At 36.2% G+C, this 12,695-nt stretch overlaps 1 protein-coding gene across 1 annotated transcript; it reads right to left on the bottom strand.

The window, feature by feature from the left end:
* Positions 1 to 471: 471 nt before the first annotated feature.
* spi1b (Spi-1 proto-oncogene b) lies at positions 472 to 9,184 on the bottom strand. Its single transcript, XM_026378312.1, has 5 exons — positions 8,801 to 9,184; positions 8,209 to 8,299; positions 6,730 to 6,926; positions 4,285 to 4,435; positions 472 to 2,500 (listed from the first exon to the last, which is right to left on the bottom strand). Exons 1-5 carry the CDS (start codon positions 8,840 to 8,842, stop codon positions 2,187 to 2,189), a joined length of 795 nt encoding a protein of 264 aa, XP_026234097.1. The 5' UTR covers positions 8,843 to 9,184; the 3' UTR covers positions 472 to 2,186.
* Positions 9,185 to 12,695: the final 3,511 nt, after the last annotated feature.

The following is a 12,695-nucleotide window of genomic DNA, read 5'->3' as shown; positions in this document are numbered from 1 at the left end:
TGTTGTTAAGCATTTCACAAGCCTCTGTGTATGTCTCTGAAAACTTGTTCTGGAATATGACAAATGAAACACCGGTGACATACATGAATCTAAAGAGATGTGTTCATCAGGATAAGCTGAATTATTTGAAGGTGGATACACAACTACACTGTAAACATCTTTGGCATGAAAACTCAGTCTAGCACTAGATTTCATGAGCTCAGCATGAGGGCTGGGGCCTTCAGTGTGTCAAGATACACTGACCAATATATTTAAGAAGTGGGTGACAAGACACTTCACCCCATGCCCTGTATAAACCTCATAGTTCCTCTTAGGTCAACAGTTATCTTTACAGTTGTAATGAAAGGTGAGCAACCTCATCTGGACACCTTCTTCATACAATAATTACTTCTTCTTCCTTTCCCTCTTCTTCTTTTTCGTCTGGTGTGAGATGTTATTACTTCTTGAGGGTTTTAAAAAAGTAACAAGTCGTAAACACACATGAACAATTTATTTTTACACGCAATTTATAACATAGGTTGCAGAGTTTCACGGATCTGTGCAAAACATTTCATATCATGTACTACATACCAACATATATACCCTAATCACACTTACTGCTCAAGGTTAGTCTCATGTCTTATTTACGTGTCCTTGGAGTTTTAAATATTAATTGTCAAGTTAAATATGCAGGTACAGTAGAATTACATACAAAGAAAACTTACTGTAAGCATGTCAAACACAAAGAGATGCAAAACCAGTGGGGTGGAGGGCAGACCTACTGAGGACAACTAGTGGTTGCATGTCATCAAACGTATACTTTAATGACTTTAATGTGTAAACATATGTTTTCATATATAGACTCTGTGCATTTACATTTGTGGAAAAGCATTTCAACTAGGTTTCACAGTAACCTGGGGTCTCATATGCATAATGTAAGTTCAGAGTCTCTTATCTCTGCCTTCCTTTGCCTATATTCATTCTCTTTAATGCTAAAAGTTAGATGATGTGATAGGATTGGTCATTGCCCTGGCTGACATTTAGGTTTTTGTACAGACATCCGCATAAACAGCATCAATCTCCTCATCTTCCTAAAGTCAACAAGTATACTTCTCCAAAGATAACCTCAAAAAAGAGAATTAAAAAAAGGAACAAAGAAAATAAAAGAAAATCCTTTATGCATCCTCATTTGCATCCTCATTTGGACATATCAGCAGAGATTTGTAAATGTATATTCAGATTTGAAAGCCAGTGCCACAGCTCAATATCTGTGATTTTAGTACTGTGAATGTACTGATGTGCTATAATCGTAGATGTTCATGTTGACTAGTAGTGGTTTGACTGCTTTAAAGCTGCATGCAGCATTTAGCACCTTGGATATATTAAGCACTAGATGCCAAAACTGATGGCCCGGTTATTTCAATTAAAATGACCTACCCTAGTACATACTGGCTGCAAAGGAAGGTTCTTATATTTCCTGTTTGCAAGCCTACATGTATGATACTCATGCATGTGTGTCTTTGTCTTGCATACTCATACTAGTTGTTGTTTAAACGGCATCATGTTAAAGGCTGCAGTTTTTCATACAGAGATGATTTTTTGTTTTTTAGCTAGATTATCTTAAAATAAGTTCCACTAAATGTTTCAGAGTCTATTTTGTCTAACTAGATGCACTTTATAAATTAGTGAGTGAGTGTAAGTGTATTTGAACCAACGTGTGGCATCTAAAGAGTGGCTTGCATCACATGACCTGCAGTTCCAACTTTGACCACTGCACTGGAACAGTTCAGAGTGCATGTTGTGCACATGCCATAGTAAGTCTGAGGGTGGCATAAGAAACTGAATTCACAAACAGTAGATATTTACAATGTTTTTTTCCTAAATCTAAGTACCTATTTCTAAATCCCTGTGCACATTTGTAAATGATAGGTTACACATTTTCATCTTTGGTCCTGACTTTATTTCCATACTGCTACGTTCAGACAGACCCGACAAACCTGAGCTTTCTATGGTATTTCTTCTCTACTTTGCATGACAAAAGTGGTCACCAAACGACCTATTATACAGAAAGTCTACACACAAAGTATTTTGTCTCTTGGTCCACACTTTTATGCTGGATTAGCTCAGACCAGATGAGTAACACTGATAAGCATCTACCAGAAACTACAACCAATGATTCAGTCCTGAGATTTCAGTATCATGCCTGTTTACATGTATGATTTTCTCTCCAGATGAGTCTTCCCCAGCACCTCGTCACTAAACTGGTACGTCAGCTTCTTCTTGATCTTCTTCACCTCTCCAGTTTTGCCATAGTTGCGCAAAGCACGAGCCATCTTCTGATAGGTCATTTTTTTGCGGTTGCCCTTCTGGATTCCCCAGCGGTGTGCGAGTGCCTCCTTGTGTTTGGAAGAAAACTGGAATGTTCCTCTTTCTCTGTCCACCCACCAGATACTGTCCTTCATATCCCCGTTCCTTAAAAGGTCCAACAAGAACTGGTACAAACGGATCTTCTTTTTATTACCTGGAAACATCACAAAGTTGGATCTATTATTAAAAGCATGTTGTTGCTAACTCTGTAATATTCATTTATATGAATAGAAATTCTGAATTTTTTTTTTAAGTTACTTGTTGGAAGGTGCGTTTAGCAGTTGTTAAAAATTATTAAAACTGATATTGAAGTATTCAAACATAAGGCAAATTATTAAAAATAATAATGTATTTGTTGGAGAGCAGAGGGTGAATATATAAAAGTCCTTAACACTCAAAGAACTACTGGTAAATGTAACCATTCATGATTCATCATTTTAATTTGTTTTCTACATTGTCATTGTGCTACACAATAAACAGAGCGATTGCTCTTTACATCACTTTATATACAGAAGTAAGAATCATGTCCAAATGTCAAGTTTTTGTTCTTAAAAGTTCCCACATACATCATAAGAAGCCATAAATACTAATTTAATTGTACACCAGGGAAAGAATATTTTCCCCAATGTCCCAACATTGGTTAAGTAATAAAAAGCCATGATGAGTTACTTGAACTTCATACTTCATATGTTCATGTTTGTGGAGAACTGTGGTAACTTTATCTAACTGTTCTTTATTAACCTCTGCACCTTCATATTCCAATTGCTAAGGGACTCTGTAAGGCCATGCTGTTTGGCATTGCATAAAAAATACGACAATAATGTGGTCATGGTGAAGTAGATAAGATACAGTCGCTGCTATCAAAGTGCTCACCTGGGTGCTTAAATAGAAAATAGCTTCATTTAGTTCATTACAAAGGTATTTTGCTCTCAGTCCACTTGACTACAGGCACTGCAGAGTCTGCGTAACAGACACTACTCAGACTCAGCTGGTTTTGTCGGATCGTTTAATGGCCAAAAGAGGAAGTGGAAAGGCCATTTGGTAAGCGAGCAACTACGGTTAACTACAGCAAAGACGTGATCCATTACTAAGGTCCACTGATTTGGACGTCTTGCCAGTCTGGTTCAGAACGTTGTACTTTACACAACATCTGCTCACAAACAAGGTGCTACCTGCCATACTTATGCTGTGGCACTTGGTTAAATAACATAAAGTATCATTCCCCAGAGCTCTGATTCACTTATGACTTTAAGTCTCTTAGTAGTGCGCAAGTTGGATTATTACTAAGAAAAACCCATGCATGGAGACCAAGGTCAATACTTTCTATGAAACAGCTGTAAAAATCTTCTGTTGAAGATGCATGACTATAAGTGTAAAAGCAGTTGTGCAACAGGTAGCTCATACTAAAAGTGCATTTAAGTTGTGGGCAAAACACAGAGTTGACATGACTTAATGCCAAACATCCACTCTTCTTTGTCTGTAAAACGACACTGAGCTGAAATCCAGAAAGTTCTTCTTACACGGTTGAAAGATCTAAACCATTAATGCCAACTCACACATTTTAGCACTTGTCAGATAATTAAATAGAAAAGCAACTGCACACATCCCCTTCTTGCTGGAGAGAATCAAGTAATCAGTGAGACCACACATGCAGTGTTGCCATATAGCATAACCACATATTGCAATGGCCAGCGTGTGTAGAAGTGCTAAGTCACTGGACTTGCTTTAGATGCCTGAATCTTAAGCATCAAAAGCAAGTTCAGTGACTTAGCACTTGTACATATAACATGACCTGAATGACTGAGAATCTTCGCGTGAGAAGGACACTTGTGTCTTGAAGTGTCTGTGTTAACCGCTCAGTAGAGAACTGTTCCGCTAATATAAGGTACATAGAATATGATATTTAAATGTGGTAAGTAAGTAAATCTGGCTCCTTACCAAGTTCTCCTGGTGGGATATAAGGTACACGATCTCTCAGACACTCTTCATCAGACACCTCCAGCGGGGGACTTCGTCCTCCGTGGTCTTCATCATCAGAACTTCGCTGGGACACATGTGGTGTATACACAGTCCGAGGGAAGAATGCTACCTGCACACAAGTCAAAGTTAGTTATGTTCCAATCAAAACATTTCAAGCTGTTTCACTTGGAGCTTTCTCATCATATTAAATGACCCTTTGTGTTGCTCCAAGATCAAAATTAAACAAAAAACACAGTTGTTGCAGACAGTGGACCAATTATGCTGCATTTGAATGTCAAGCCAATATGTTATTTTTCAGAGTTGTGCAATTACAGCTAAATAAAAATATATTGCATCATTTCATACAATACAGCACATCATGTTTGGAAATGTTGGAATCCTTAAATCCAGACAGTAAACACCAAATTTCCAAACATGATTTGAGCTTCAGAGGCAGTGAATTGACTCCACTGCACTTACTTAATGTACTGTTAAGCTGCTTTATACTTTATAATCCACTTTATACTCTGTATACTTTTATCTCATTGCAGTAGTTTTTTCAGACTATTATTTTACATATAAACCAGTTACGTTTGTAAAACATGATACATAAACTGTCCACTACATGCACCGTTGTGCATTACGAGTACTTTTTAAAACTCCATTCCATTAGTAATACCTGTTTTCCATTTGTCTGGAATATTGATAACTTATCTTCCTATTTCATTGGTGTGGAATAGTAAATCTGCTTCAGCTACTTTCTCTAGCCTCCTTCTCATTCTCAACCACTCTCAACAAATATTTTTGTGCACCTATGTTTGAATTGTCTAAAAGTTGTGTGTACAATAACAGTTTCTTGGTGTAATTACATTTTTAGCAGCCTTTATCTCTGCAAGAGTTGCAATGTGTGGACCGTGCCATTGCTGTGTCTTGGTGGGCAACACTTCAGTGTATTCATAACATGCTTAATAACAAGTGGTGAAAACCTGTATGTGAATTCCATGTGTGAATAGCAGTTATTGATGCATTAACACATTTTTTTTTTCCACACGCAAACACACTTTCCTCCCATTGTAAAAGTGGCAGGCCCTTTTTTTCAAAAGGGAAATTTTACTTGCTCTCAAGTGAAAACCATCATTTGACCTAAAAGTGCACATGCTTTGTGGCTTCTTTGTAAGGGATACAAACAGCAAAAACACAAGACTGTGGGGCTAAAATGAAACACATCCTGGGTTTTAGTGGGTAAGTGTATCTCTAGATTATGTTTTTATTTGTGTGCCATCCTTGAAGTAAGAATGACTAAAACTGGCAAAAACTATAACTATCCCTATCCATTGCACCTTAAAAACTGCAAAAGTAATTGTAAAAACAGCCAAACTTAGATCTAGATGCACATAAAACAATAACATGAGCATAAATAAAATTAAATATTATTCAAAACAATCACTTATTAAATGGAAATAAAAGTAGATATGAACACAGAGGTTTTAAATATATTTATAAAGTTTGTTTTTCTATGTGAATTGTACTTTTCAGCACTTTACTGTTGTTAAATCACACAAACACTGGGGGAAATATTGACATCCATAACATCTTTGGCTACACCATTTCCTCAAATAGAGAAAGTATAGGTGTGTTCAGCCAGGAATCTTGGATCAAATCCAAAATAAGCATGTAATAAATTTTTTTATACTTTAAAACATGGCACAACACTCGGTACGTGTAAATAAATATGCTTTGATTATGAAAATAAATGTATCTCATGGCTGGGCATACTGCACTTGCATAAAACGAAAGATTTCTGTTCTAGTTCATTGGGTCACAACTGGAAGGGTGTAGCACGCAGTTGTGACATGGACTTCTTTTCAAGTATGTGAAAAATTAAAAACATCTAAAATTAAAGTTTTTCTTATAACAAAGAGATTCACTTCCTGATTTTTGTAGCAGGACCCTAAAAAAAACCCCAACTCTCTAAATATTGTGTTTGAAGATGTGGAAAATAGTCACTAAAACAAAATAACACAAACTTATGTCATAAACATGTGAGTGTGGCATCCATCAACCAGCTGTTGTATGTTTCTTGTAGTATTTTTACTACCCTATCACAAAAACTACTGAGAGCCTTGTGTCTAATTAGTACTTGAATTAGTGGTACTATGACTGTTTAGAAAAGTCTTACAGTAATCAACACTGTCATCACTTCAACAATGAGTAATTTAACTCCTGACCAGCAAAGCAGTAGAAAACTCAACAGTAACACATGGCTTCATAATAGTATTTTTAGCTTTCCACATATTACATTTAAACATATCTTTAAATGGATTTGGTTGTGTGCAGGGACATGCATCCATGTTTGTGTTAATGCACTATTTCAACACATGGTTTATATTTCTGAGTGTAATATCAGGTGACAGAGGCACTTACTGGTTGTTGTAACACATGTGCATGTGCCCCAAGATTTGGATCGAGTAGGTTTTCTGCATCGTATCGTATGGGATCGTGTCGTATGAGGCCGGGTGGGTGGAGAGCCTGTACACTCTGCAGCTCTGTAAAGTTGGTTTCTTGGAGGTTTTCAAACTCTGGAGGATGTACGTGAGGGTGCGGGTGGTAGTCCCAGTGGTCTAAAGAGAGAGGGTGAGAAATAACATAATGGCCACAGCTTGTGATCACTGGTTTTCTGTCTCAACTTTAGCAACTAAAACAAATATGAAGCCCAGACAGACAAAACTGAACCACTGAGATACAAGGATAGCACAAAAAGAGAAGCACAAATATGTGTTTAAATAATTAGAGCTGATTAATGGAAAAAGACAATTCATTGCCATGTGATGTCAAAAAGTACAAAGTCAAATATAACTAGACTTTACAACAAACTGCTTACTCATAGTGCTTAAGTTAGCACAAACCGAAATGAGGAGAATAATGGATTCAGCATGAAGCTCTTTCCTGTTTCTTTCACCACCAGCAGTGTTGACACAGCCGTTGATTTTGAATTTGCACTTCTTTTTCACTGACTCTCTCTCTTTTTTTTTTTCAGAATGCAGTTAGGAATTAAATAAGAAACCAAACAAGCCAGATTTAAATGTTCAACGCATTTCAAGTGTAACCATGGAAAAAGAGGAAAAACGAAGTAGAGTAGACGTGAACAATTGCAAAATACAGCATACACTAAAAGCAGTAAATCAAATGAGATAATAAAAATATGTCACAGATTCTGTAACATTGTAAAATCTATATTTTTGCTTTATTACTTTAAGTATGAGGATTTAAATTCAAATTTGTAAAGAATATTATATACACATGTGACCTATTTACAGTTGAGACGTGAGATTTTTTTTTTAGTTTTCCCGGTTCAAGCGACTTTTGCAAAAGGTCGAGAAAATGTTTTCCCTCTATTTAGATTGTTTTGGTGCAATATTCAAAACAGTTGATCACCAGAGAAAGTAAAGCACCTCTCTTGTATCAAATATAACCCCATGGGGCGAAAGTTGTTCTATGTCTGTAGTTGTAGCAGCCGAAAGAAATGGCATCTGTTTCCTGTGTTCCATACACCCTAATGCGGTGTGCTCCAGCTGCACACACTGCAGGCTTTTTATGTTCAATACAACAGAAAAGTCAGTGTCACCACATCAGGCCATGGTGGTTAATTTGAAGAATAAAAATGTGGTAGACTAAACAGAGTAGTTTCTTTTAAACAAAAAAAACTGTGAACTATGTTAAAAAAGAAAGTTTCTTTTTAGCGGATTTCATTTGTGCCATTAACATTTGTTTCCATTTTGTATTTTGTAATTTTTAATAAAATTCTTTAATTACTGGGACTGAATAGAGTTGAATAGGACAGGGAGCGGCTGAAATTCAAACACTGTTCACAGGAGACAAAGTCGATGTTCAAGTAAGACTCACCTGCCTGGATATCTGTGTCTAGGACATAAGGATTATAATATTCTGCAATTTGATGCCTGTAGATCTCTGAATCGTACATTTCTTCTGAGTGCTGCAAGAACAAATGAAAAGATTTTTTTAGCCACAGAGTATGTCAAAGTAAAATCGTTTACATGTCAATGGTGCAGAGAACATACCGTACATCATATTAATACTTGTAAAACTTCAAAGGAACTATTAATACTTACCATCTGTTTTTTTCTGTGTTGACATTGTTCCTAAATATGTCTACATTTGTGAATTAGATCCGGCGTTAGCAATACTTGTGTTAAAAGGACATTTTTTTTCTTGCCACCACTGTCCTGAAACTGAGTTTCATTTTCATGTTGCCCATAGTATAAAAGACTCTTACACTTTTGTATCCTGTATTCAAATTGAACTAGACTCACCATAAGTCACATATTTTGAAATAATATATAATGTCTGTTCTTCTGGTTCTTTAATGTGTTTATTTTTTATGCTACAGTAAAAATAATCTACGTGGTGAACTCTTTTCAGTCTCAGTCTTCAGTCTGCCGAGGGTTTCAGTAATAATAAAATAAATCATACTTACAGGCGGGATGAGGTAGCTCTCCATTCTGTATGGATGCAACATGGAGACCTCTTCTCCAACAGACCGAGTCTCAGACACTTTGCTGGCAAAATGCTCTCACAACCTTTCAAAACATTTGTGGCACCATTGCACAATGTTTCAAAATTTCCTCTCACTCAACGAAAACCAAAAAATCTCTCTCTCTCTCTTATTGTACACCATAGACTTAATGACCTTAACTACTCTTGAAGGCCTTCAGCTGTGTGAAATAAAATGAAATAAACAAGGCCCGCTGTTTGACTGTGAAATGAAAAAGGAACCTTTGACTTCAGTAAATTTATGTGGGTGGGAGCAATAGAGTGTGTCTGCTAAAGGTCCCTGGCCATTGATGATTTGTCAGGGGAGACCATGAAACTTATACCAGGCTCTATATTGTCCCCTCCCTCAGCAGCCAATCACCATGAAGGGTTTTCCTCACTGTCATTTTCCCCCAGTCCAAAAACAGGTGATAAACCCAGGCTGCAATTAACAGTTCAATTTGTGTTGTAAGTGTTGCTGATTGTATCTGTTTCCTGTCCATTTTCATTTCAACTTTGACATCCTCTGGTCTAAACAGCAGAAGAAGTATCTGTGAAAATGTGGTTATAAAATGAATAATGGGCACCATAGAGAGGTACAATATATTTTAGCATTTATTTCTAGTATGTAAACATTTAATAAATGGTTCATTATACATTATCATAAGAAATTTTTAAAGATTTTTTAACATATTTTGCACATGCTGGTGTACTAACAGGATGTATATAATAAAGAACAATATTCACAGTTGTAATAATATAAAATCTGGCTCCACGGCCTAAGTTGTAGTTGATAACAAACATTTGGAAATGTGCTTATATCAGTTCCCTTCTACATTGCAGAACACTAGAAACAAGTTATTAATTGGTTTTTAATGTTGAATTAGCTGCTTTCGAGAAAGTGTTACACAATGCAGCCATATTATTAACTGACCATGTTCACTTCATGTATAATATATAGTGTATACTGTACTTCACAACTATTAAACAGATCTAAGTCTTCTTCATTTGACTCTACTTTACAGAATTAATTTGTCAGGGATAGCACATATTAATTAGGACAGAATCATGTGCCTGATTTAGCCAAAATGTAAATTTTCATAAGATTTTTCAGATGCTTCTAGAAAACTATATATAAAACGTATGTCTTTGACATTTAGTATGTGCTAATGAAGTGAATATAAAATTCACATGCATAACAAAGACAATGTGTACCGTGACAATAGATTGTATTTTTAGTTGTCACTGTGTGTGAAGTGTCAAACTGCAAATACTGTAAACAACCATGCATCCGGGTCCTGACTACAGACATGAAACTGACGGTCTGAAAGCAGGCACTGTTGCAAAATGACTAAAACGTGTTGTTTAGTGATGTAAACAGAAGTTTATTGGGAGCATACAAACAAACATGCCTGTACCCATGCCCACCCCCCTCACAAATGCATGTACACACAACTGGAAGAGATAAGATAGAGGTACAGTATGTGTGTTGTAACCACGCTGAAGTGAAGGGAGATTATGACTATCACAAAGAACGAGATACTGTACTGATACTAAACGATTCCTGTCGGGGGCTAAATGCCCAGGAAACTGCAAAGGGTCTGTTTTTTGGGTTCAGTTATGCAATCTGCCATGCTATTTCATTTTCTTTTGGTTTATAACGCATCACATCAGGGCCTATGTAAAATTAAAATATGCTGGTTACCACTTTAGGAGCATATAACAACAGAAACTATAGCATATTTCCAAGATGCTGAGATAACTGTTAAATAGTACAATAATAGTGTAGCGCAAATCTGAGTGTATATTGTTAGCACTGCCTGTTTAAGAGGAAGACTGCAGCTCTGTGATAAGGCAATGAGCTGAAAATACTTACTTTCTGCAAGATCAAAATTTTGAGGTTATGAATATCTCCTAACTGTACTCTGTGCCTTTATTCCTATGAGACCTTAGCTAAACTGTAGAAACATAGTCAAATTCTCTGAGTGCATTTATAATTGCTGCAACAGAGTCAGGTACAGGAGGACTTGTGATGATGGTGCAGAGTATAGTAGCTGGAAGATACTGTTGATCTTCTTATGCACATTAGAACTAAACTGTAAAATATGTATTTTAGATAATAATATTCTTATGTCTGCTACTTTGTCAGAAGCCTCTGAACAATATGTTACCCTGTTTTCCTGCATCGTCGGAGTCGGAGCTGTTAAAACCACACAGACTGTGGCCAACCCTGTAATGGCCTCAGTGTTAATCACAGCTGCTTGAGCAAAAATGATGACATATACAGCATTTTCCAGGGGTATTAATACACAGAGTTAGCTGCAGCAAAATAGGCACTATTTTCAGACGCAAACTATTTTCAGTGAAGCCAAAAGACTTTTTTTTTCTATCTGGAAATTTTTTTCGTTCACGTTGAGCAACAAAGTCACGGAAACTCAACTTACAGTGTAATATAAAGTAAAATGTTATATTTTAATAACAAAGTTTGTGTTTCACAAGTATCAACAAATGCATGCTAACATCCATTTACTAACTAATCATCGCCTATTAATAAAACTTGAGAAATCTATCATTTCAGAGGTATTTACGTATACGACAGAAAGTAATAGATGTCATAATGCAGAACCTATTTCAGAATGAAACAGTTTATAATTTCAATGCATTAACATGTACAAACGTTTAATGTTGCAGCTGTTAACAATAAAGTTTTGTTGAGCTAATTTGACGACAACAGAGCTGAATAGATCAGCTTAAAAGAAGGCTTCCGACAAGAACAGGCATCAACTTTACCCAGTGAGCGTCAGTAGAGGCATTAACTGACGTCTTGGATTGACAATGCTGATATGTTACTGACAACTGCATTTAATTCATGCTGTGTTCAGTTCGGTAGAATGTTATTTTCTATCAACTGTATCTTCTAATCAACTGTATGTCTTTATTTTAGACTATTTTACAGATTTGAGGACTTTTCAGACGTGGTGAAGTCTGTATTAATACAGAAGACATAAAACTGTGAAAGTCTGTTTGTCTTCCGTGTCGCCTGAGAGATGCAGTACATTACACAAACAGTGACATATTATTAAATGAGGAACTGGGAACTTGTGTTTCAGATTCAGTTCCTTGAAGGTTGGATTTAAATTAATCCACTTACGTATTATATGGTCAGGATGATCCAGGCTTTGATAAGCCTTTGTTGGTGTATTTTTTTAACGTTTTGTTGTTTTTTTTTATATGGTGGCCTACTGATTTAATCCACCTGCTGAGCCTTTTTGCAACTGTCTGAGCTACAGTATGTAAGTTTGGCCTGCTAAAGTGTCTCCTGATAAAACACTGAATCCATACAAACTCCAGGTACTGCACTGTAGTTGAAACTGTGTCATTAGTTGTGTGAAGAAACACAAAACGAATGGAAGCAGATAACAATTCAGATTTTATTTCACCAAAATCATTTCTACAGAACCTTTGATTTCTATATTTCAATTTAACTGATTGATTGTGTTTAGTTAAGCTCTTCACTCTACTTTTCACAGTGTCCCAGCAGATTGCAACATCGTCATCAAGGCGAAAACATCATAACATTGATAGATCACATGTACTGCGTGAAATGTTTTTCCAAAATGTTTCCAACTGTCATGTGCATATGCATGTTACTGTTTTGCTCTCTATGACTCTGACTAGCATTGTCAAAACACAGTCACAAGAAAAAGTGTTTGCAGTTTGCTGGTTTTCTAAATATATGATCCTGATCTTCCCCAAAGTCACAGATATCAACATTTCTAAGCTGATAAAATACCAATAGTCATGTTCTTTTGTGCCATTAAACATACAGTGTAAAAAGT

The sequence above is a fragment of the Anabas testudineus genome, chromosome 3 (genome assembly GCF_900324465.2).
Source record: "Anabas testudineus chromosome 3, fAnaTes1.2, whole genome shotgun sequence".
Lineage (NCBI taxonomy): Eukaryota > Metazoa > Chordata > Actinopteri > Anabantiformes > Anabantidae > Anabas > Anabas testudineus.
Note: the sequence above shows the minus strand (reverse complement) of the source record. Positions and strands in the feature narration are given on the sequence as shown.